This window comes from Pongo pygmaeus, chromosome X (genome assembly GCF_028885625.2).
Source record: "Pongo pygmaeus isolate AG05252 chromosome X, NHGRI_mPonPyg2-v2.0_pri, whole genome shotgun sequence".
In the NCBI taxonomy this organism is placed as follows: Eukaryota; Metazoa; Chordata; class Mammalia; order Primates; family Hominidae; genus Pongo; species Pongo pygmaeus.
In genome coordinates this window covers 10,904,251-10,925,808 of record NC_072396.2, presented here as the reverse complement: position 1 = coordinate 10,925,808, position 21,558 = coordinate 10,904,251, and the positions used below count along the sequence as shown (strand labels likewise).

Below are 21,558 nucleotides of genomic sequence, written 5' to 3'. Positions count from 1 at the left end.
AGGGTCTTTTCTTCTGGAGAGAGACATGAGTGAGATTATAAAGTGCCACACAGGGGCTTTAATGCTATCAATAATATTTTACCACCAGGTGTGGTGGCTCATGCCTATAATCCCAGCACTTTGGGAGGCCAAGGCGAGAGGATCGCTTGAGCCCAGGAGTTTGAGACCAGCCTGGGCAACATAGTGGTTCCACATCGCTACAAAAAAATAAAAATAAAAATAAAAATTAGCCAGGTGTAGTGGCATGTGCCTGTGGTCTCAGCTAGTCAGGAGGCTGAGGCGGGAGGATTGCTTGAGCCTGGAAGGTCAAAGCTGCAGTGATCCGTAATCATGCTACTACACTCCAGCCTGGGTGACAGAGCAAGACCCTGTCTCAAAAAAAATCTTTTTTTTACTTCCTTTTGAAAACTCTGAAGCTCATATGATGAAAATACTGAGATTTAGTAAACCTGGTACTATGTACAGTACAGTTCATTATATTCTTAAATTTTTTGTATGTATGGAATGCTTCACTTTTCAAAAAGTATACATTTGTTCAGCAACATTATCTCAGAAGGCAATCTTAGAAAGCAGATGTTACTTGGGAAAGATGAGGGCCCCACTCCTTTTCTCTTGAGTTAGCACTTTGGCACATGACCAAGGACTAGTTGATTCCAAACCCTGAAACTCACAGTGACTCAAGTCCCTAGCCAGGGCATATTGTGTCAGAGGCCTGTTTTTAAGAGGAAGGGTATGAATGCCAACCCGTGGAAATCTGAGGTGCCAGACAGGGAGGGCAAGTGTGGACTTGGGGTTCACTGGGGGACTTGGGTTCCTGCACCCCAGGGTGGCAGTGGCAACTGAGGGCATTGAGTCTAAAGAAGGGATGGTGGGGCCTTCTGACAAGCAATTGGAAGTGGGCAGGTGGAGCAAGAATCAGGCAGAACTGTGGAGACCACAAAAGTGAGTTTCATCAACTGCCTTATTTTGCCGCTGTCTGTCTCTGACGCTAGCCACCCAGCTGTCAAACTCACCTCAAATTCTGCAGTTGATGAGGTCACCAAGCAGGTGATATTATTACGCGTTAGTACCTACTGATGATTCCTGCTCTTGGACAATTATACATTCTCTGAAACAAATTAACTCGACAGCCTTTATAGATGGATGGACTGGAGAGTCTTAAGCCATGAGGCTCCCTGGGAAAGAATTTTCTTCTTTTTTTCAGTAGTCGGGGATAAGTTTCATGTCAACACACAAAGAGCTAACTCCAGATTGAATTCATTCATTTAATGTTCAGACACAGAGATCTATGGTAGACTTCTGAAGGCCAAAGCTCGACAAAATAAGGGTCCCTTTTCTTCACTGCCTTAAAAGTTTAAGAAAATTAACTTGGACTAAATGTTGAGCTCTCCATGGCCTTAAAGAGATGGTGAGAACAGGCCTCATCTTCAGGATACTTGTGTGAATTGAGGATGCATTGTTTGGACCTAGTTGTTTTGGGGTGTGTGTATCCTACATATATATAAAAAGCATTTATATAAAAATAAGTGTTTAAAATGCATTTCAAGCAAAATAAAGCGGCTTTTAAAAGAGTGTGTAAGGTATAATAAACAGCAAATAAAATGATATAAACAGGCCTGTGTCCCTGCTAAAAGGAGATTCCAGCAGGCAAACTATTTCCATGACTAGTAGAGAGTAAATTCCAAAAGTTACAATGTGGTAATCTCACTTCCCAAAGGAAAAATGAAGAGTTGACTGGAAAGTATTTCCCCTGCAACATTAAGGCAGACATATACAGAATCTTTTTATGTGTCAGTATCTAATATTTTTTTAAACATCAAATTTTATTCACCTTGTCAGCTTTTAAAAATAATACATTAAAAAGTGTTGTCTAATAGAAAACTAAGTACTTCGCTCCATGCTGGGTGTCTGAGTCTGAAGTGCTGTGACAAGTAGGACAGTGTTTCAGAGTGTGCTGCAAATCAGGGCCATCTGACTGTAATCATTTAAGCCAGGGGTCAGCCGTCGTTTCTGTCAAGGGCCAGATAACAAATATTTTAGGCTTTGCCATAGGGTCTCTGTTGCAGCAACTCACTTCTGCACAACATTGTAGCAAGAAAGCAGCCATAGATTATGTGTAACCAATGAGTGTGGTAGTGTGCCAATAAAGCTTTATTTACACAAACAGGCTGTATGCTGATTTGGCCCACAGATCACAGCCTATGAACACCTAACTTAGAGCAGTGTTTTTCTTTTTTCTTTTTTTTACTGTAACCCACAGTAAGAAATACATATGACATCACAATACAGCGTGCACGCATGCACACACACAAAAGGTTTTACAAAACCCAACTTGCCTTTTCTACCAGGAATGCACTCTGCTATTTGCTTTTCTCCTCTTCTATTTGGTTTTTTAAAGGCTAGTCCTGACTGTCCTAATGATTCATCACCTGCAGGCTTAAAAACATTTGTTGCTTGTTGAAATGCAAATTCCTCCTGCTCTGCGAATTACAACTCCTTAACTCAAATATTGGAGAGTAGACCCAAACATCTACTGTTTTTCTTTCAAAATGATCCCCAGCTGATTCTTTTACACTAGGTTTGCAAAGCTCAAATCAGGTGTATCAGATGAAATTGTACACTAACCTATAACTGAAATTATGCCCAAAATTGTTCTCTGTAGAACATTCCGATATTTTCACAGGCAACTCTCATTTTGTCTTGCTTTAATTTTTGCATGATTTAGGGCTCTTTTATTCTTTTTCCTGTTATGTCACTTTTAATGTTCAATATCATGATAGAAAAAGAAAAGAAGAAACTGGAGTTCAAGCATCATCGCATTTGAAATGTGTGTGGTCTTTAATAGGCATATCTAAAGGATAAGTAGTTGTCATGAAGTTATTCTAAAGGAATATTTTGACCTTATTTTCTTTTGTTGGAATTGTATTAAACATCTGCAATTCTGCCATGTAATTTAAATGATTCTTTATGCTGTGTGATTAAATATTCCATTCACTTGGTTTGTTCTATGGACTGTAAATTAGTTTTCCTTCTGGAATTTTCCTTCCTCTGTTTCTTATGAACATGTTCTAATATCCTGCTCTGCACTGGATGCCTTCCTTAGCTTTGCCTCCAGATAGAATGATGCCAGAGGCTAAATTCTATTTGGTGTAAAATAAGTGTTATTTTATTCCACTAATGAATACAATTAATCCACTGGGGACAGTAACTATAATTATAATGCATTAAGTCTTTTACCAGGCTCACGATCATATATTATTTGCCCTAAAGTTTTGACACTTCATTCTCTGACTCTTTCAGGAATTTTTCTCACCCTTGCCTGAAATCTTGTGCCTGCTGCCTCTAATTCAGTATGAATTTCCTTTGTTTGCTTATAGTACATACTTGGAATTGGATGTTCCTTAGAGGCCTCAAGTTCTGACATCTCTTTCCTTCCTTTTCTTAGATTAGAGTTATACAGGGATGGTAATGACGACTTGGAGAAAGAAGGAATTTCTTGGAATTAGCAGGAATTCTGGAGAGAGCCTTGAGCCAGCCTTGTCTGTAAGACAGATTAACTGGCCTCCTCCGTAGCCTTTCACCCAGGGCTATTTTCCATTCCAGAATTATCATAAAGCCTGCCGAAACCTGTCCCTGGGTGTGTGGTTGGGGGCAGTAGGCACACGGCAATTCCAATTAGCTGTCTAATTTTAACTTGGCTTCTGGCCAGAGGACTTCATCTCACAGCACATTTCAAACACCAGAGCGAACGGTCAAGTGGGTTACCTTGGACTTATCTTGGCCTGCCCGGGAGGTTATGGTCAATTACGTTTGAGGGACATTTTCAAGCAAGACAGAATCAGGAATTGGAATGGAGGTTGTGAAGCAATCATGCGTTTTTATCCCAACTGGGAAATGCTTATCAAAATAGTTCCTAGTTATCAAGTAAGCACAAAGTGCCTGGAAATGACGTTCCCAGTGAGGGGAAATGGCCCAGCTGTGCTTTTTTTGGCTTTCTCTCATCTGCTCAACAGGAAAAATATTAATCAATGGGAAAAATGCTCCCTTTCTGTTAATTTAACACATGAGTTTTAGGTAGTGTGGGAAATAGTAACACCTAATGCTTTTCATTCTCGATTTTATTACATGAATTGCAAAAAAAACTTTAGAAAATGGTTTTCATTTAAACCATAGATTCACCACCTATAAAGACGTTTTATCTTCTTGATGAAAAGAAGATAAACCTGAGATAGAGAAAGTTCCAGGGTTCCCTACAGTCTTGCAGTCATTGTGTGGAATAGTCCAGGGAAGAGGTCTGGTGACCCTTTGTAAGTTGCCACTGGGCAACACCTTTTTTTCCCATCAACAGGGAAGCAATTCACAATTCAGTGTTTCCTCATAAAATGAATTAGCAATGCTTCTCCAATGAGATAAAGAATATCTAAACCAGAGTCCCATAACGGAGCTTTCCATATTTTGATATATCTCTATGCCTACTTTTTGAACTTTTATGGAAGGATAACACAACGAAATGAAGGATCCAGCCTGATGCCTTTTCATTAAGCAAGACCACCCATGTAACCATCTCTCTCCATGCCTCTTTTGTTCAAGGTGATGAGGCTTCGCAAACTGGCTCAGCAGATTGCAAACTGCAAACAGTGCATTGAGCGGTCGGCATCACTCATCTCCCAAGCGGAACACTCTCTGAAGGAGAATGATCATGCGCGTTTCCTACAGACTGCTAAGAATATCACCGAGAGGTGAGTGCAGGGTCCCCTGGGAACTTCTCAGCTGCTGGGCTCTTGTATCTGCGGTGTGATTGGTTGGTCTTGCCCTCGCCTTGCTTTTATTTTCATTTTCAAGGCTCACTACCAGAGAGAATAGAGGCTTTGAGCTGTTTTGTTCCAGCTAAAGATGCTTCCTTTTGACATGTGAAAGCCCTTTCAGTAACAGCCTGAAGTCCGGAGTTCAAGGCCTTTGAAACAAGAGTCCACCAGTTGGAAAGAATAAAATCAACCTGCTTTTGGACGACGGGGAGCTTATGATGGCACAAAAACAGCATTTACTGTGACTCTCAGATGTGATGTTATCGTACACTTGATAACAAAGAGTCAAAATGAAGGCAAAAACATTAAAGGGAATCTTTTCTTCCATCACAGGGCTCATCTATTTTTTTTTTAAATCACACAGGTGTTGTTCTCTGTTAGGCCCATTTTCATTTGGTTGAGGAGCTTGGCCTCACCTGAAAAGGTCAAGGCCAACTCATGCAGGAGAGAAAGGACCAAACTGTCAACCTCATACGGCCTTCTTTTAAAATACTCTTTATTCTCAGGTAGGGAGCTTTAACGTGATGTTATCTGAATGGTTGGCTCAGCAGTAAAACTGGCAAGGATAAGTATTTCTTCAGCACACATACTTGATTGGTATAAAAATTACTCATCTTCACTGACACAAACACCTATAGCAATTCTAGTGGATCCAAAGAAAAGCACTAGCTGGGCACGGTGGCTCACGCCTATAATCCCAGCACTTTGGGAGGCCAAAGCGAGTGGATCACCTGAGGTCAGGAGTTCGAGACCAGCCTGACTAACATGGTGAAACCCGGTCCCTACTGAAAAAAAAAAAATACAAAAATTAGCTACGTGTGGTGGCAGGCGCCTGTAATCCCAGCTACTCGGGAGGCTGAGGCAGGAGAATTGCTTGAACCTGGGAGGTGGAGGTTGCAGTGAGCTGAGATCGTGCCACTGCACTTCAGCCTGGGCGACAGAGCGAGACTCTCTCTCCAAAAAAAAAATAAATAAATGAAAAAACAAAGAGAAGCACTAGGCTGGGCCAGGTACAGCCAATGCCACATAAATGACATCTCTAACTGAGGCTAATGGCCTTGACTTCATTCATTCTAATTTTCAGAGTCAACTGCCCTTTATCCAAAGCAATAATAGAATCCTATCTCTAGAAGACCCCAGAGAGCTCCTCCACGCTGATCTTCATCCTAGAGCAGAGATCAGCAGACTTTTTCTATGAAGGATCATCAAGTAAATATTTTTCCACTTTGCAGGTTGTAAGGTCTTGGTCACAGCTACTCAACTCTGCCATTGTAGCTAGCTCTAAAGCAGCCATAGATAATATAGAAACAAATGGGTGTGGCTGTGTGCCAATAAAACCATTACAAAAACAGGCAGTAGACCATACTTTGCCAACCCCTGGCCTAGGGAAAAAAATACTCGCCATCTTATGACTCAAATTTATTCAAAGAAAGAGAAAGGAAACTAACATTTATTGAGTGCTTGCTTGTTTCGGAAACTTGTGCTAATTCTCAAAATATCGCATAGAGGAGGTAGTGATTGACATCTCCATTTTCGCTCTTCTTAAAGAGTAATGTATCGTGTTTTTACAACTCTGGTCTACCATCCAACCAGCTTGACTGTATTATTTCTTATATTTGAGGAAAATTCCTTTTGTAGCTGATTAGATACTTATCTCTTCTAAAAGGCATGGATAACAGCTGGCTATCATCCCTGTTATGTACTTAAGATGCTCTCCTCCTTACTCTGAGAGGCCCATTTCTTTCCTCCTGACTCCTTGGTTCCAAATGTTTATTTTCCCTGGGCCATATCCAGTTGCTCAATATTCACCCTAAAGTTAAAAACTGCAAATAGCACTAATACTCCAGTGTGCCCAGGACACTAATAGATAGCATTTACACTTAGGTCACGGTTTCCAACCGGAATCCAAGAGTACTTTTCTCCATCTATGAACTTTGAGATGTCCAGATGAAATGGCTATTATGAACTGCATTCCTCATCAATCCCTGAAGATTCGACCAAGTGTCATATGAATAAATTCTTACCTAGTGACCAGAGATGATGTGACCCCATAACAGTTATCACTGAAAGAAGATATGCATCTGAAGTATAGCACAGGTGTGGGAATGCCCACACACAATCTCCCATACAATCGCCCACAGATACGTTCCAGTGGGACGTATCTGCTCCCATTCAGCTCTCTCTATAACAAGCCCAACTCATCAAGAGCACGAACATGACTTTGATTTGTCTTTCTACAAAGAATGTGCTTCTGTCAAGTTTGAATTCACAGAGCCTGTAAAAATTTGCCAAGAGCCTTGTCTCTGTTTCTGCAATCCCCTCTCCTCCCATCACTATTTGTCAATCCTCTTGGCTAATTCCTGAGCCTTTCTATCCTTCCAGCAGCTAGGATATAGAAAAAGGACACTGGGCTTAGACTAGAAGTTGGGAGACCTGGGTTCCAATCCTAGCACTGCCACTTTTTAACTATGGGTCTTTGAGCTATTTTCTACTTAGAAAATTGGGTTCAGGAACAGTTTGGAGGTTCCTCAAAAATCCAGAAATTAAGCTATCATATAATCCAGCAATCCTACTGCTAGGTACATACCCAAAAGAAACGAAATCAGTATATAGAAGAGATATCCTCACTCCTGTGTTTGTTGCAGCACTTTTACAATAGCTAAGATTTGGAAGCAACCTAAGTGTCCATCAACAGATGAATGAATAAAGAAAATGTGGTACATATACACAATGGAGTACTAGTCAACCATAAAAAAGGATGAGATCTAGTTATTTGCCACAACATGGATGGAACTGCAGATCATTAAGTGAACTAAGCCAGGCACAGAAAGACAAACATTACATGCTGTCACTTATTTGTGGAATCTAAAAATCAAAACGATTGAACTCATGGACATAGAGAGTAGAAGGATGGTTACCAGAGGCTGGGAAGTGTAGTAGGGGGTTGTGGGAATGGGGGTGGGTAGGGACGGTTAATGGGAAAAAAGAAAGAATGATAAGACCTACTATTTGGTAGCACAATAGGGTGACCATAGTCAATAATAACTTAATCGTATGTTTTAAAAAAACTTAAAAATGTAACTGGATTGTTTGTAACCCAAAGGATAAATGCTTGAGGGGATTGATACCTTATTCTCTGTGATGTGCTTATTTCACATTGCATGCCTGTATCAAAATATCTCATGTACTCCATAAATATATACACCTACTATGTGCCCACAAAAGAATTGTTTTTACTAATAAAAAAATTATTTAAAAAAATTGTTTTCAGAATAGCTGTCACTGTTGTGATAACATTGCTTTAAGTTCCTAAGAACAGGTCATTAGCATTATAGCTACTCCATGAGTGTTAGTTGGATCTCTGTTTTCACGTTTCAACATGTCAGTCTAGCCCGCCTTGTGTGTCTTTTTTCCAATGCTACTCTCTGTCTACCTGTCCCTATTCATCAACCTGTCACTTAACATTCTTCTCTAGGACATGACTTCTTTTTTCTGTCTCCTATTGTGCCTGCCTTGGGCTTTGGCTCCTGTATACTTCCAAACAATCTTTATTCTTCAATTCAGGTGTGGAGCCCAGAACAAACTTTTAATCCTGCAGGCATTCTTGAAGTGAGACTTAGATGAGATTTTCTGCATCGTTAAGTGACTTAAAGTGGATATGTCCTCCTACAAGCTGAATCAAAACTGTAAATTTTTTTTTTCATTTCAGAAACATCAAACAATTCCAGAAGGGGAGAGAGCCTCAAGCTTTACATTGTAGGAGATGCTTTTGCTTTGGAACCGATTGTTTGGCTCTGTGCTAATTGCTTAGTAATTATAGATAGCATCAAGGCTGCTCATTAACATTGGCTAATTTTGCTCATATACTCCAAGTAGGCAGGTACCCTAGCCACCTTGTTTTTACCATTATAGCCCCAGCACATTGCAAGCTGCCTGACATGAATGAATGAGTGAATGAATGAATGGATCCATAAATCTGTAAAACGGGACCAATTATTCCTACCTAAGATGGTTATTGTGGGGATAAAATGCAATAATGTAGTAAAAACATTAGCCTAGTTTCTGTCACAAGATGAGCATGCAACAAATACTAGTTCTCTTCCTTCCCACTCACTAGATGAATGCAAATGTATAATGTACTATATTCTCAAGCCACACTAGTAGATAGGTCTTTGGTGTGATTGTATATGCACCTTTATAGCATTATGTTAAATAAGCAAAGCTATTCACTAAGTCCAAGCATAAAAAAGTTGATCTGCTTATGAAGAATCTGGAATTAAAATCCCTTGTAGCAGTAACTTATCTGTATCAAGAAGGTGATAAAAAGAAAATTCCCTCTGAATAGTACCTATTGTTCAAAGCACCTAGGAGGTTCTCAGACTCCTCAAGGTGATCCTTCTGTTCCTCACTACAATAGGCAGTTCAAGGATCTTTTCCAGAATACAAAGCCAAGAACTCCAGTTGTCAATTCTGAAAAGATGTTGCTTGGTTCAAAGAATTACAGCATATCTGATAAGTGGTTTTGGAAGTGTGTCTGCAGAGTGTTCATAGGCATTAAGATAACTGCACGTTTTCAAGGCCAAATGTGTTTGGGAATTCCTGGGCTGACCAAAGTAAACCTATCTTGTTACTGTGAGGCCTCACTGGGTTTTACTTTGGTGATGCACATTGTTTGGCAGAAGCCTTGTGAGCAGCATAGCTCTAGACACGTCCACCTTCTGGAAAACTGGCCCCATGTGTCCCAGACATGGCCGTAAAGCAAGAAGTTGAGAAAGTGGCATAGCGCTAACAGCCCTAGTGGATTTTGGCAACTTATCCAAAAGGCCAGAAGATGGGCAGTAAGGATTTGGGAAATAAAAACATGGCCTAAAATGTTGAATTTGGCAGATTTCCCCTTGCCTGTCACTCCAATTAGGAATTTGAAGTTGTAGCCAAACATAAGTATCTTTCCTTCCATCAAAAAACAAATGTGTAGGTGTTAAAAGCTGCAGTAATCTCCACTGATTCTTGCTGTCAGCCTTTGCCTCCCAGGCTAGGAACTTTGATCCTTTTGGTACCCATGTAACAAAGTTCCTACCATCAAGATGGTAGACATTATTAACAGCGTCACTCAATTTTAAATGTTTTATTTAATTGTTTGTAGACCATGGAACCAGGAGAAACTTGGGAACAAAATCTATTTTGGATGAGCCTGAATAAAGAGGTTTCTGCCAGTGGGCAGGGAAACTGCTAAAGCCAGGGAAATGCAATTGCAAGTTTGGTGCTTGTTTCCCAGTAGCTCAGAACAGTTCTCCCTGCCAGACATTATGACAGAGAATTAATTGGCGTTTCACTTTGCAGTATCTTTTAAGAGTTCAAATGGCACCTTAGCATTTCTTTTAACTTTTCTGCATCGATGCATATATTCTGGGCTCTTTGGTGTGTAGCATAGTTTAAGGGCTTCATAAATATTTGTTGAGAATAATCCTAGGACCTGTATGAAGTTTAAGGACTTTTTGTGTTCATGGGTCATAAGGAAAGCATTTTTAAAGTATAACTTGACCATCAGTCAAAAATGCCTAGCAACCATCTCCGTATCCATCAGTCCAAATTAGCAGCTGTTGGTAACAATAATTAGCCCAATTCCCCAGGGTGCAATATTTAGTCAACAAAAGCACTCAACTCTGCTATTTACTACTTCTTGGTGAAAGGGTCAGGAGATACAGTTAGATTCTCTACCCTCATTCAAACACTTGAAACTCGTTTCCAGAGCTTATACCTCTTCACTTGCATCTTTCAATCCCAGTATCATTACATTTATGACATTGTTGATTAGCCTCTCTCCTTCCCTCCTGTACAACACTGAAAATCTGCCAGAGATGCAACTATAGAAACTGTATTTCTATGAATTTTGAGCATTTTACAGGTATATTCTTTTTTAGATGGGTGAAATTTACACAACATAAAATTAACCATTTTAAGGCTGGGTGTGGTGGCTCATACCTGTATTCCCAGCACTTTGGGAGGCCAAGGCCTCCCAAACGGTGATCGCTTGGGCCCAGGAGTTCAAGACCAACCTGGGCAACATAGTGAGACTCTGCTTCTAAATGCACGATTCAGTGGCATTTAGAACATTCACATTGTTGTGTAGCTACCACCTCTATCAAGTTCCAAAACACTTCCATCATACCAAAAGTAAGCCTTATACTCATTAAGCAGTTACTCCCCATCTCCCCTCCCCTCTTAGCCCCTAGCAACCATGAATCTACTCCCTGTCTTTATGAATTTTTGCCTTTTTTGGACATTTCATACAAATGGATCATACAATATGTGGCCTTTTTGATAGCTTCTTTCACAGAGCATAATGTTTTTAGGCTTTATCCACATCGTAGCATGTGTCAGTGTTTCATCCCTTTTTATGGCTGAATAATATCCCATTGTATAGATATACCCACAGATGTAATTTTTAGAGCCAATATATATTACATTTGTAAATCCAAAGCTTTAAGAGCCATTAAGAGACTCAAAAGGACATATAACCCTTGGAGTAACTGGCCTGAAATTTTTCTAGACGAAATAGAAGAGTACAGATCTGAAATTCTCCTCCTTGCTGCCGCCAGCTAGCTTTGTGGCCTTGTGTAAATGAGCATCAGTTTTCTTAATTAGAAAATAAGTAACTAGATTTAGTGCTAAATTGTTTCAAGGTTGTTTCTTTCCTCAAAAATTCCCAGCATCCTACGCAATACTCCGCATATAATAGCTCTTAAGAGTGTTGTTTATGGAACTTAACAAAATACCAAACTCAACAAGATTTCTAGTCCAGCATCATTTGATATGCTCAGAAATGGTATGCTTCATGCCACAATTCTCTTGTTTTTAAGAGAATCACTTGCATTTTTGAATCAAAGTGTTCATTATTAATAACTGAACCTTCCAAATGAACCTGAGAGTACATAGAAGGAGATTGAGACACACTAGTGCCTTGCTTTTTAGTTTATACATGAGAACTCTAACCAGAAAACCTAAATGAAGAAGAGAAATAGTGCATCCACTGGGGGAATTTGTGAGAAAGCTCATGAATATTTTCCACAGCATCTGCTGGGAATGTGGTGCAAGAAAATGAATACAAAGAGAAAGAAAATGAGCCAGACAAAAAACTCCCTTTTTAATGTTTATTTTAGAGAGAGGCTAGTAATTGATTAAACTAATCCAATATCTGGAAACATTCTTTTTTAATATTCACTTTGCCTTTTATGCAGTTTGAAATTTTGGAGACTCTCCTTTGAAGTGGAGCAGGGTTGTGTCTGAAAGGAACAAACGGTTTCCCAGACAGATGTGTGAAGAAATGCCTGGAGCTACGCGCTTCTTGCTGGGGTTAGATGTGACCGGGCCAGACTGTTAAATACACAGCAACATGAAATATGAATATTCTTTTGCTTTCACAGGGAATTTTTTTTCCCGATAGTAAAAAGGAAGAGGGCAAGCCATTTTGTTGTTTTCTCCAATTCCTTCACTTTTTTTAAAGCTTGCATTCATTTGATTTATGTTACTGTGTTGTGACATTTTGAGATGCCTCTTAAAACTCATGTGTAAAAAAGCACTTTTTAAGAGATATTTCTTTTCCTTTTTTTTTCATTTCTATGCAGTGATGTTGAAAGTCATCTTGACATTTCTGAAACATTGTTTTGTTTGCATTACAGAGTCTCCATGGCAACTGCATCCTCCCAGGTTCTAATTCCTGAAATCAACCTCAATGACACATTTGACACCTTTGCCTTAGATTTTTCCCGAGAGAAGAAATTGCTAGAATGTCTGGATTACCTTACAGGTATTGTCTTTTATGTTCTCTTTAATATTGTGCACACTTAGTGATATAAACACTTTGCCACCAGATCAGTTATTCCCCAATAACCAGAGGAATGGGCTTTTGACCTAGGAATGGCACTAATATTTCCATAAACAATTTGTGTGCATTGCCCTTTGTTTTTCATCAAAACAACACAGCCCATTACTAAACTGGGGACAGGAGAAAAAGGAGAATCTCAATCATTGAAAGCATACTTACCACTGTTTCCCTCACTCTCAAGGTGTGGGTGCTAAAAATAATATCTCTCTTTGGTATTTTTCATATCACAGTAGTAAGTGACTCACAATACATTAGCAGAGAAAAAATTGGCAGCTAACTGATTGGTTGTCTGTACTGCTTCATCTCCTTGTATTTGTGATCTTGTTTTAATTTGCACAACACAAGTTGAGGTAAAGCATTATAATCCCCATTTTGCAAATGACAGAGATCAGCCGTCTTGCCGGAAATCAGATAACTAGGGAATGACAGAATTAGAATTTGGCCGAGACCTGTACAAACTCCAAAAACTTCTGCTCTTTCTAGTAAAAGACTGAATTTTATCTTGGCAAATGTCACCATGGCAAAGGTCACAAATTTACATTGGAATTCCTAGTGCTGTGTTTCAGTGTGCTTCCTGGTTGGTGTTTTGTTTTGTTTTGTTTCTCCCTTGGTTGAGCTTAAAAAACAACAACAACAACAAAACAACAAAAACCTCAGGCCACTCCTATTCCTAAGCATGCTTCTAAACTTTTCTTTGCTGTCAACTTCTAAAGCAGGAACTGAGAACATTCACTGGTAGAACTTGGACTGTTTAGACAACCTTATTTGTGTTAGCCAAAGCCACCAGTGCCTGTGACTTCAGGAAAGCACAGTGTACACAGTGAAGCCAGATGTGCGCTGCACTTAAGACATACAGCCTTCAGGAGACCACGTCTCTAACGTAGCGTGACATGAGCTTCGCAGTTCCAATTCTGTGTGTATATGTTTGTGAGAAAGCGATTGAACAAGGTGGAGCAGGAGAAAGGGAACACTGTGTGATGTTTGTTTTTACAGTCTGTGGATAGAAGGCCAGGAGTTCTATATTCAGGGAGCATTGTACCCAGAAGATGAGCATTTTTTCTTTGCGAGGACCCAATGTGCTGTTTTTAGCCTTTCTGCATTGTCAAGCAAGGCAGGCAGGCATTCCACAAATTTCTTATCTTATGTAACTCTCTCTTTCAAACATACCACTCCTATTAAGGAAGAAAGAAATTGACTAAAAAAGCATTTACCGTATGGAACTAAACTTGGTTTCAAATATTTGTGTACATAATGCCCTCCTATTTAAGCTTTTAACTCTGAGATTTATTTAAACTGACACTATCCAATAAAACTTTCTATGATGATAGATATGTTCTATATCTGTACTATCCAGTGTTAGCTGCATCCCACATGGGGCTATTGAAAACTCGAAATGTGGCTAGTGAATTTTTACTTTTATTTAACTTCAACTAAATTTAATTGAAATTTAAACCACCACATGTAGCTCGTGGCTATTGTATTGAACAGTGCAGGTCTAGACTTTCTCTAGCTAAGCTGTTTTTCACAATGGCATCCTGTTAAAAATCTCCTTTTTCTTATATCATTTGCGAATGAGTTTAGTTGCAAGCAACAAAAAATCCAACTAGCAGTGAATTAAACCATCAAGGAGTGTTTGTATTACAGTCACAGAAGAGAAGCCTGTGTTCCAGGGCTGGGCAGTGGTTCAGTGATGACCTCAGACCCCAGGCTCTTTCTTTTTTCCTCCTCTGCCGCCTTCTTTGTGTTGCCTTTTTGCCACATGATCAAAACATGACTACTCCACCTCCAAGTGTTGTGCTCAAGCTCTAGGCAAAAAGAAAGGGGTGGAGGGGAAACGATGGACAAAATGCTCTGCCAGCAAAGTTTGTTTATCAGAAAAACGAAAAGCTTGATCAGAAAACCCACCTAGCAAATTTCCACTTATGTCTGGTGGGCTGTATCTGTGTCACAAGGTCATGTCCAAGGACAGAAAAGACTGGAAAATTAAGTATTTGCCTAGGCACATGGCCATTCTGCCCAGAATCAGTCTTATTGACAAGAATGTGCCCTTGCCATTTCCCAATAATTATTTCGTAGTATTTCAACAACATATGCCCATTTTAATCTCTATAGGAATGCAAAAGTATTGATTAAAGGGGAAATTGTGAAAGTAGTTTAGACTGAATTGTAACGTACACCATATTTCATCCCGATGGCTGTTTATTTCAAACTAAAGGCCATATGGGGTACCTGCTATTATGTCTTCTGAGCTGTCAACCCCAAATACAAATTCAGTCCATTTCTAGACATAACATCGATCCTGACCATAACATATGATGCTTGGCTGATACTGCCAAGTCCAAATAGTTTATGACATTTGTAAGCAGGAAATGAAGTGTTTGTGGAGTATTAGCCCACCATTCCTTGGGTGGTGTTTGTGACAGAGACAAGAAAATAACACTTCTGGTACTGATTCCATGACTATTGAAATTGGCAGCATGCTGCTGTTCTCATTTACACTAAATTCAGTATTGACTTCTCAGGACAAACTCGTTGGGTTTATAGTCAAAATAAGGTTAGCCTGTCTCATTGTAAAAACAAGATTTTTTTTTTCCTATGACATGCCTCTAAGTGGTATGTCAAGTTAATAACCCATAGAGGTGACATTTGCTTCCTGATTATGGCTACTACCATGTGTCTCCCAGCTACTTGCCTATTTTGAACGTACGTTTTCTTTCTATTTAATCGTATATTGCAATACAGAAAGAACAAAATGTTTCTACAATGGTTGATGGAGAAATAATTCAGTGAACTGTTTAAATTGTGAGAGAGTAAGTATTTCTTCACTGGTCCATGCAGGAGTGATCCCACACCAACAGGGACCACACAGACAATAATGAGCACATTTTACGATGCAGCTGGACCTCCTCCGTGGAGTGCATATCCTGATTGGTGTCACTGATTCATGCACATCCAAGTCATACCACATGACACTAAATCTCACATGTGAATACTTCAGGAGACAGATGTACAAATACATGTTCAAGAAAGAATGCTTTAAAGGTTATGTAGAACCCTTCTGTCTTAATGCACAGTTTAATGCCATGCCTGTCACGTTGGAGGTGCTCAGTAATGTTTCTGGAATTCAGAACCAATAGATAAAGCTAAGCTAATTGACTTAATACCGTAGACTTGCTTCTATGATACTTGTCCTAGAGGTATATTCAAAAGCAAAGTGAAGACTACTAACGCAGAGTTTAAATTTACATTTTCTTTCTCTTTGGGTTTGCTTAGGACTTATCAATTCTAATCATAATTTAGAGCAGGAAAGAACTCTGAAATAGTATAATCAAAGGTTGCTCCTAGTTTGTAGAGTGCAGGTATGTTTCTCCTTTTGAAGTTAGATTCTAGTGGATAGAAGAGTGGAAGTAAAGGCCCTGGATCAATTCTCTAAACCAGAGGTCAGCAAACTTTGACTGCAAACCACCAGAGAGTAGACACTTTAGGCTTTGCAGTCCATATGGCCACAACTACTCAACTTTGCTGTTGCTCCAAAGCAGCCATAGACAATACATAAATGAATGAATCTGACTTTGTTCCAATAAAACTGTATTTACAAAAACAGGCAGTGGGCCACACTTGGCCCACAGTCACAGTTTGCCAACCCCTCCCTCTAAAATATTATTTACAATGCAAAGCACTCATTTTCTCATATTTTCCTTGCTCACATACTCTTCTCATAAAACCAGTTACTGAAATCAATTCAGTAGAAGTCATTTTAAACTCATTATTTTGGTAGGACTTAGACTTCTCTGCTCCAGAATGTGTTAAAGAAATAAAACAGCAGCCTTCTACAATGATAAATTAACCAAATGCCAAAAAAAAGTTTTTTCCTTGGGGAAGGAAAATGTACCTTTTAGGTATGATTGACTATTAATCATGGTCTTCTGAATTTGAAATATCGCATGAGTTGAGAAATGAGAAGAAAATAGGGCTGGACAGTAAGTTCTTTTTTTTTTTTTATGTAAGTCATCGAAACATCTAATGAAAGAAAAATTCAAACAATTATGTGGCTGATTTTTTGTAGGATAACAAACAAGTATTTTTTCAATTGGGTGCCTAAATATATAAGTATCTGGCACCACGTATTAATAGGTCAGGGGTTGGTGAACTTTGGGTTACAGCCCAAATCTGACCTTCCACCTATATTTGTAAATAAAGTTTTATTGGAACCTGGCCATGCCCACATGTATAAGTTGTGACTGTTTTCATGCTACAATGGCAGAGTTGACTAGTTGCAACAGAGACTGTATGGCCCACAAAGCTGGAAACATTTACCATCAAGGCCTTTACTGAAAAAGTTAGCCAGCCTCCCAAAGTGAATGCAACTATGAAACTTTATCTTGTTTACTTTTTATTTGACAAGTTTTCCTTCATGCACAAGAAAGTATTATTTGTTTAACCTCCCAAACATATTCTCATGATCTCATGATAAACACAGAAAGTCCATACTGGCTGACTCTAGTCACACTCCTTATTAAAAACAAAAGCAATAACCAGCCAATCAAATATTCTTTAGATTGGGGTCACCATCTCTAGGAATAGTAGTCCTGATGGACCTATTGAGAAAGACCTGCTTAACTGTCAAACATCTCCTCCGAAATGGTATCCCAGTTGTGTGTGCTTTTTCACTGATAAGCATTCTTGACCCCCACAGCTCCCAACCCTCCCACAATTAGAGAAGAGCTCTGCACAGCTTCGTATGACACCATCACTGTGCATTGGACCTCCGATGATGAGTTCAGTGTGGTCTCCTACGAGCTCCAGTACACCATATTCACCGGACAAGCCAACGTCGTTAGTGAGTATCTCATGGCCTATTTATTTCTCTCTTTGGTGGCTTTCTTCAGATTGATTGCATTCCTGAATTTAAACATCAAAGGAAGACAAGGAAGGAAAGAACACACAATATTTATTGACTTGTCTTTCTTGAACAAGAAAGTGATAGCACTCACTTGTACTACACTAGTAAAAACGGCTGGCTAAATATTGATGAAAATTAATGACCTTTAGCAAACCACATGGATGTTAAGGGAAAGAAGCCAGAAAAAAATATATGTAGAGAGAGAGAAACAAATATATATATATAGAGAGAGAAACAAAGATATATAATATATATATAGTCTTAATCCACATAGAGGTTCATAACTTAAAGATCAAAATAAACTATTTTGCTTAAAGAAACATTCATAGGTGTTAAAACTATAAACCCTGGGCAACCTGGTGAAACCCCATCTCTACAAAAAATACAAAAAAAGTACAAAAATTAGCGGGGTGTGGTGACACACACCTGTAGTCCCAACTACTCAGGAGGCTGAGGCAGGAGGATGGCTTGAGCCCAAGAAGCAGAGGTTGCAGTGGGCAGAGATCACACTACAGCACTCCAGCCGGGGCAACAGAGTGAGAATGCTGTCTCAAAAAAATAAAAATAAAAAGTCAGGATGATGGCTGCCTCCAGGATTATAGGGAAAATGGCACCACTGGAAAGAAATACACGGGGGCTCTTGGGGTTAATGGCAATTTCTAGGTGAAAGTTACATGCTTTAGTCATTTTATCATACATTTAGTTTTATGTACTTTCCTGAGTGTTACTTCACATATTTTAAAAGAAAGGATTTAATAAAATAAATAGCCAAAGAATGTTAAATATCTGGTCCCATTCAGAGGAGAGCTGGGCCCATCACTTAAAATGTTAGTAACTGGCCCCACTTGGGAAGAATTTCCAACCTTACCTGAAACATTAGAGGTGCCCCCTCTCACTGAGGCCTATTTGATATCTGGCATCAGAGATAACTTGGTGATTTCAAATAGCAGTAGTAGCAGGCCACAGAGATGATAATAGAGGAAGCAGTCCTCCAACCCACAGAGTTATTTAAATTGAACTGGGCAAATGGCAATGGACCAGAAGACATGGCTTTTCACGGGAGCAAGCTTGAAACTTCTTTAACAAAGAAAAATACAATATGTCAAAATAGAACAGAATAGAATAGCAGTCATGTTTCAACAAAGAGATGTTTTGAATAAATTCATATCAATTTAATGTGCTTTTATTATATAAACCTTTTCTCTCTTAACTACAAACTGTTCTTTCCTAGCACAAGTAATTCTGAGTCATACGATGCTTAACATAGAAATTTGATTTAGGATTAATTAAAAGAGTGATGCAGAAATACACCAAGTTCTAAGGGTCTAAAGTATAAGTGACGCATACCAACAAATGGCTCCCCCTACCTTCCTCATATCCACTCTCCCCAACTTCTCCAACTTCCTCTCCTCAACTCCCTCACCTTCTACCCTATAATTGGCCTGTCTTGGAGGAAGCTTTTATTAAAATCTTGCCATTTACCAAGAATGTGTAATTTTTAAATGAAAGTGGAGAAAGTCATGAAATGTCAAGAACAGCTCTGGCAAGCTGCCTGAGTCAGTAGGGAATACAGAAAGGTCAGAAATGGTGAGTGGGACAAAAATGTCTTGGGGGAAGTTGTGGTTAAACTAAGTCTTCAAAAAAAGCGGGTGCATTTTAGCAAGTTAAGGCTGTACCGGACAGCTATGTCGTCATAAGCAAAACTATCAAGATGTAACGTAGCAGGGCATATTGGGAGGTCTTGCCTAATTAAGCCTGGCTGGTAAGTGAGGAAAGGGAGACAGTGAGAAATGAAGATAGAGAAATAGAACCAGGGCTCAAACCTATATTGGCCTAGCTCCAAAAAGCACATGTTCTTAATCCTTAATCCTCAGTCACCTAATCCTAATTCACAGGCAAGAGCTAGATTGCAGAGGGCTACCCAGGCCATACCATGTTTGGATTTTACCCTGTGGGCTTGAGAGTCATGCATGCCAGTAGTGTAATCAGAGGTATAATTAGAAGGTGACTCAGGAGCACTGTGGAGAGTGGAGAGGAACAGGGCAGGACTAGAAGCAGAGACATCAGCTGGGAAGTTTCATAGTAATTCACTGAGGCAGAAATAGCCAGGACCTGCAAATGGCACCAGCATCAGAGATGGAAAGGAAAAGATAATTTCCAGGAAGGCTTCTCTGCATCTGGCCCATTTCCCTGGGAAAAAATCATCACTGTCCTCAGATACTTGAAGTGCTTTTTGGGGCAAGTCGGAGAAGGACCGTATAGCAATGGTTTAGTAACATTTTGCTCTCCTTCTAGGATTTTGAATTCTTCTGGTATCATTCCTCATTCCTGACTCTATATGCCCTACTGCAAATCATAAAGAAATACTAATTCTCTAAAATATTTTTCTATATGTGCATATCATACACAATGCTTTACCTTGTTTTTTTCAATAAATATTATGTCTGAGATATCATTCCATTTCAGCACAAATAAAGAACTGCCTCATTCCTTTTTGAGGCAGTATCATATCCTATTTTAAAGATATGCTCTAATTTATTTATCGCATCTTCTATAGATGTGTATTTAGCTTGTTTCCAATCTTTGGCCCTTACAAACAATGCCCCAATATCCCCAAGGATGTTCAAGATATCCTTGACTATCTCTCCTTCCACACACGGGGAATTATATCTGTAGTATAATCTCCTGAGGTGCAATTTCTAGGAAAAGATTATTTGCATTTAATTTTACTTGACATTGCCAAATTGCCCTTCAGAGAGATGACATGATTTTTAAATGCATTTTTCCAGCTGTATGAGCTTATTATATTTCACTGATCTTGGCTACATACACCATAAACTTAACATGGAATTAAAGTCTAGTAAAATTTTAAACCTTGATTGTGCTTCACCATAAACCTGAAACACAAGTTAATCTGTGATCATACTAAATAGTCACTCCTTCATATAAGCAGTGATTCTCAACAAGGGCAGTTTTGCCCCCTAAGGGACGTTTGACAATGTCTCTAGAGACTTTCGGTTCTCAAAACCTAGGAGGAGGGTGCTATTGGCATCTAGTGGGTAGAAGTGAGGAAAGATGGGAAATCTCCCACAATGCACAAGAAATCCCCCAACAACAGAGAACTATCTAGCCCAAAATGTCAGTAATGTCGAAGTTGAGAAACCCTAATCTAAAAACAAGGTAAATGTATAATATCTACATGATTACATGCTAAATACTGAGACCATAACACACTGATCCACACACACTGCTATACTGGAAGGAAAAACACAACAAAAAGGGGGGAATATAATTAATGTATTTTGTCTTCACTTAAGGAATTGTTTTCTCAATATTTTGTGATTAATATCACTAGCATATTTGGGATAAACTGAACCGGGGATTGTATCAAACTTGAAGAAGATGAAATTCAAAAGATGATCAGAAATTCCAAGGTAAGAGAAAAGAAGCACGTGAAGGTCTGAGAAGAACAGGTAGAAAATGGAGAGATGATTCATTGTAAAACACCAAGGGAAGGTTCTCTGAAAATACATAGAGGACTGATAGAACCAACGTCTGTTGATGAGTGAATAGTCTAACCAGAAAAAGAAAACATTTGGAGTTATTTTATACCAAAAGAGTGGTTCTTGGCCCATGTGAGAAATGCTATATTTCTCTCAAATCATTTTCGTCTGATTCAGGAAAAGTGCTACCAGTTTTCTATTGCTGTGAAACAAATTTCCAAAAACTTAGCAGTTTAAAACAATACCCACTTATTATTTCAGTTTCCATGGGTTAGGATTCTGGCATAGTTGAGCTGGGTCTTCTTCTTAGGGTGTCACAGTCTGAAATTAAGGTGTTGTCTGGGCTGCATTCATCTGGAGACTCAACTAAGGAAGAATCTACTTCTTAGCTCCCTCCATTTGTTGACAAATTTGTTTCATTGTGGTTGTGGAATTCATGGTAGCTTGCTTCGTCAAGGCCAG

The 21,558-nt window shown here is 39.2% G+C and overlaps 1 protein-coding gene across 9 annotated transcripts in view; it reads left to right on the top strand.

Annotated features, from left to right (window-relative positions):
• Window positions 1–21,558, top strand: part of MID1 (midline 1) — a 384,641-nt gene that overhangs the window by 342,881 nt on the left and 20,202 nt on the right. For all 9 annotated transcript variants that reach the window (XM_063660355.1, XM_063660359.1, XM_063660357.1 and 6 more), the window contains 3 exons: window positions 4,591–4,739; window positions 12,485–12,612; window positions 17,387–17,530. In XM_063660355.1, the coding sequence (XP_063516425.1) occupies window positions 4,591–4,739; window positions 12,485–12,612; window positions 17,387–17,530 (421 nt within the window). The remainder of the gene's footprint in view (window positions 1–4,590; window positions 4,740–12,484; window positions 12,613–17,386; window positions 17,531–21,558) is intronic.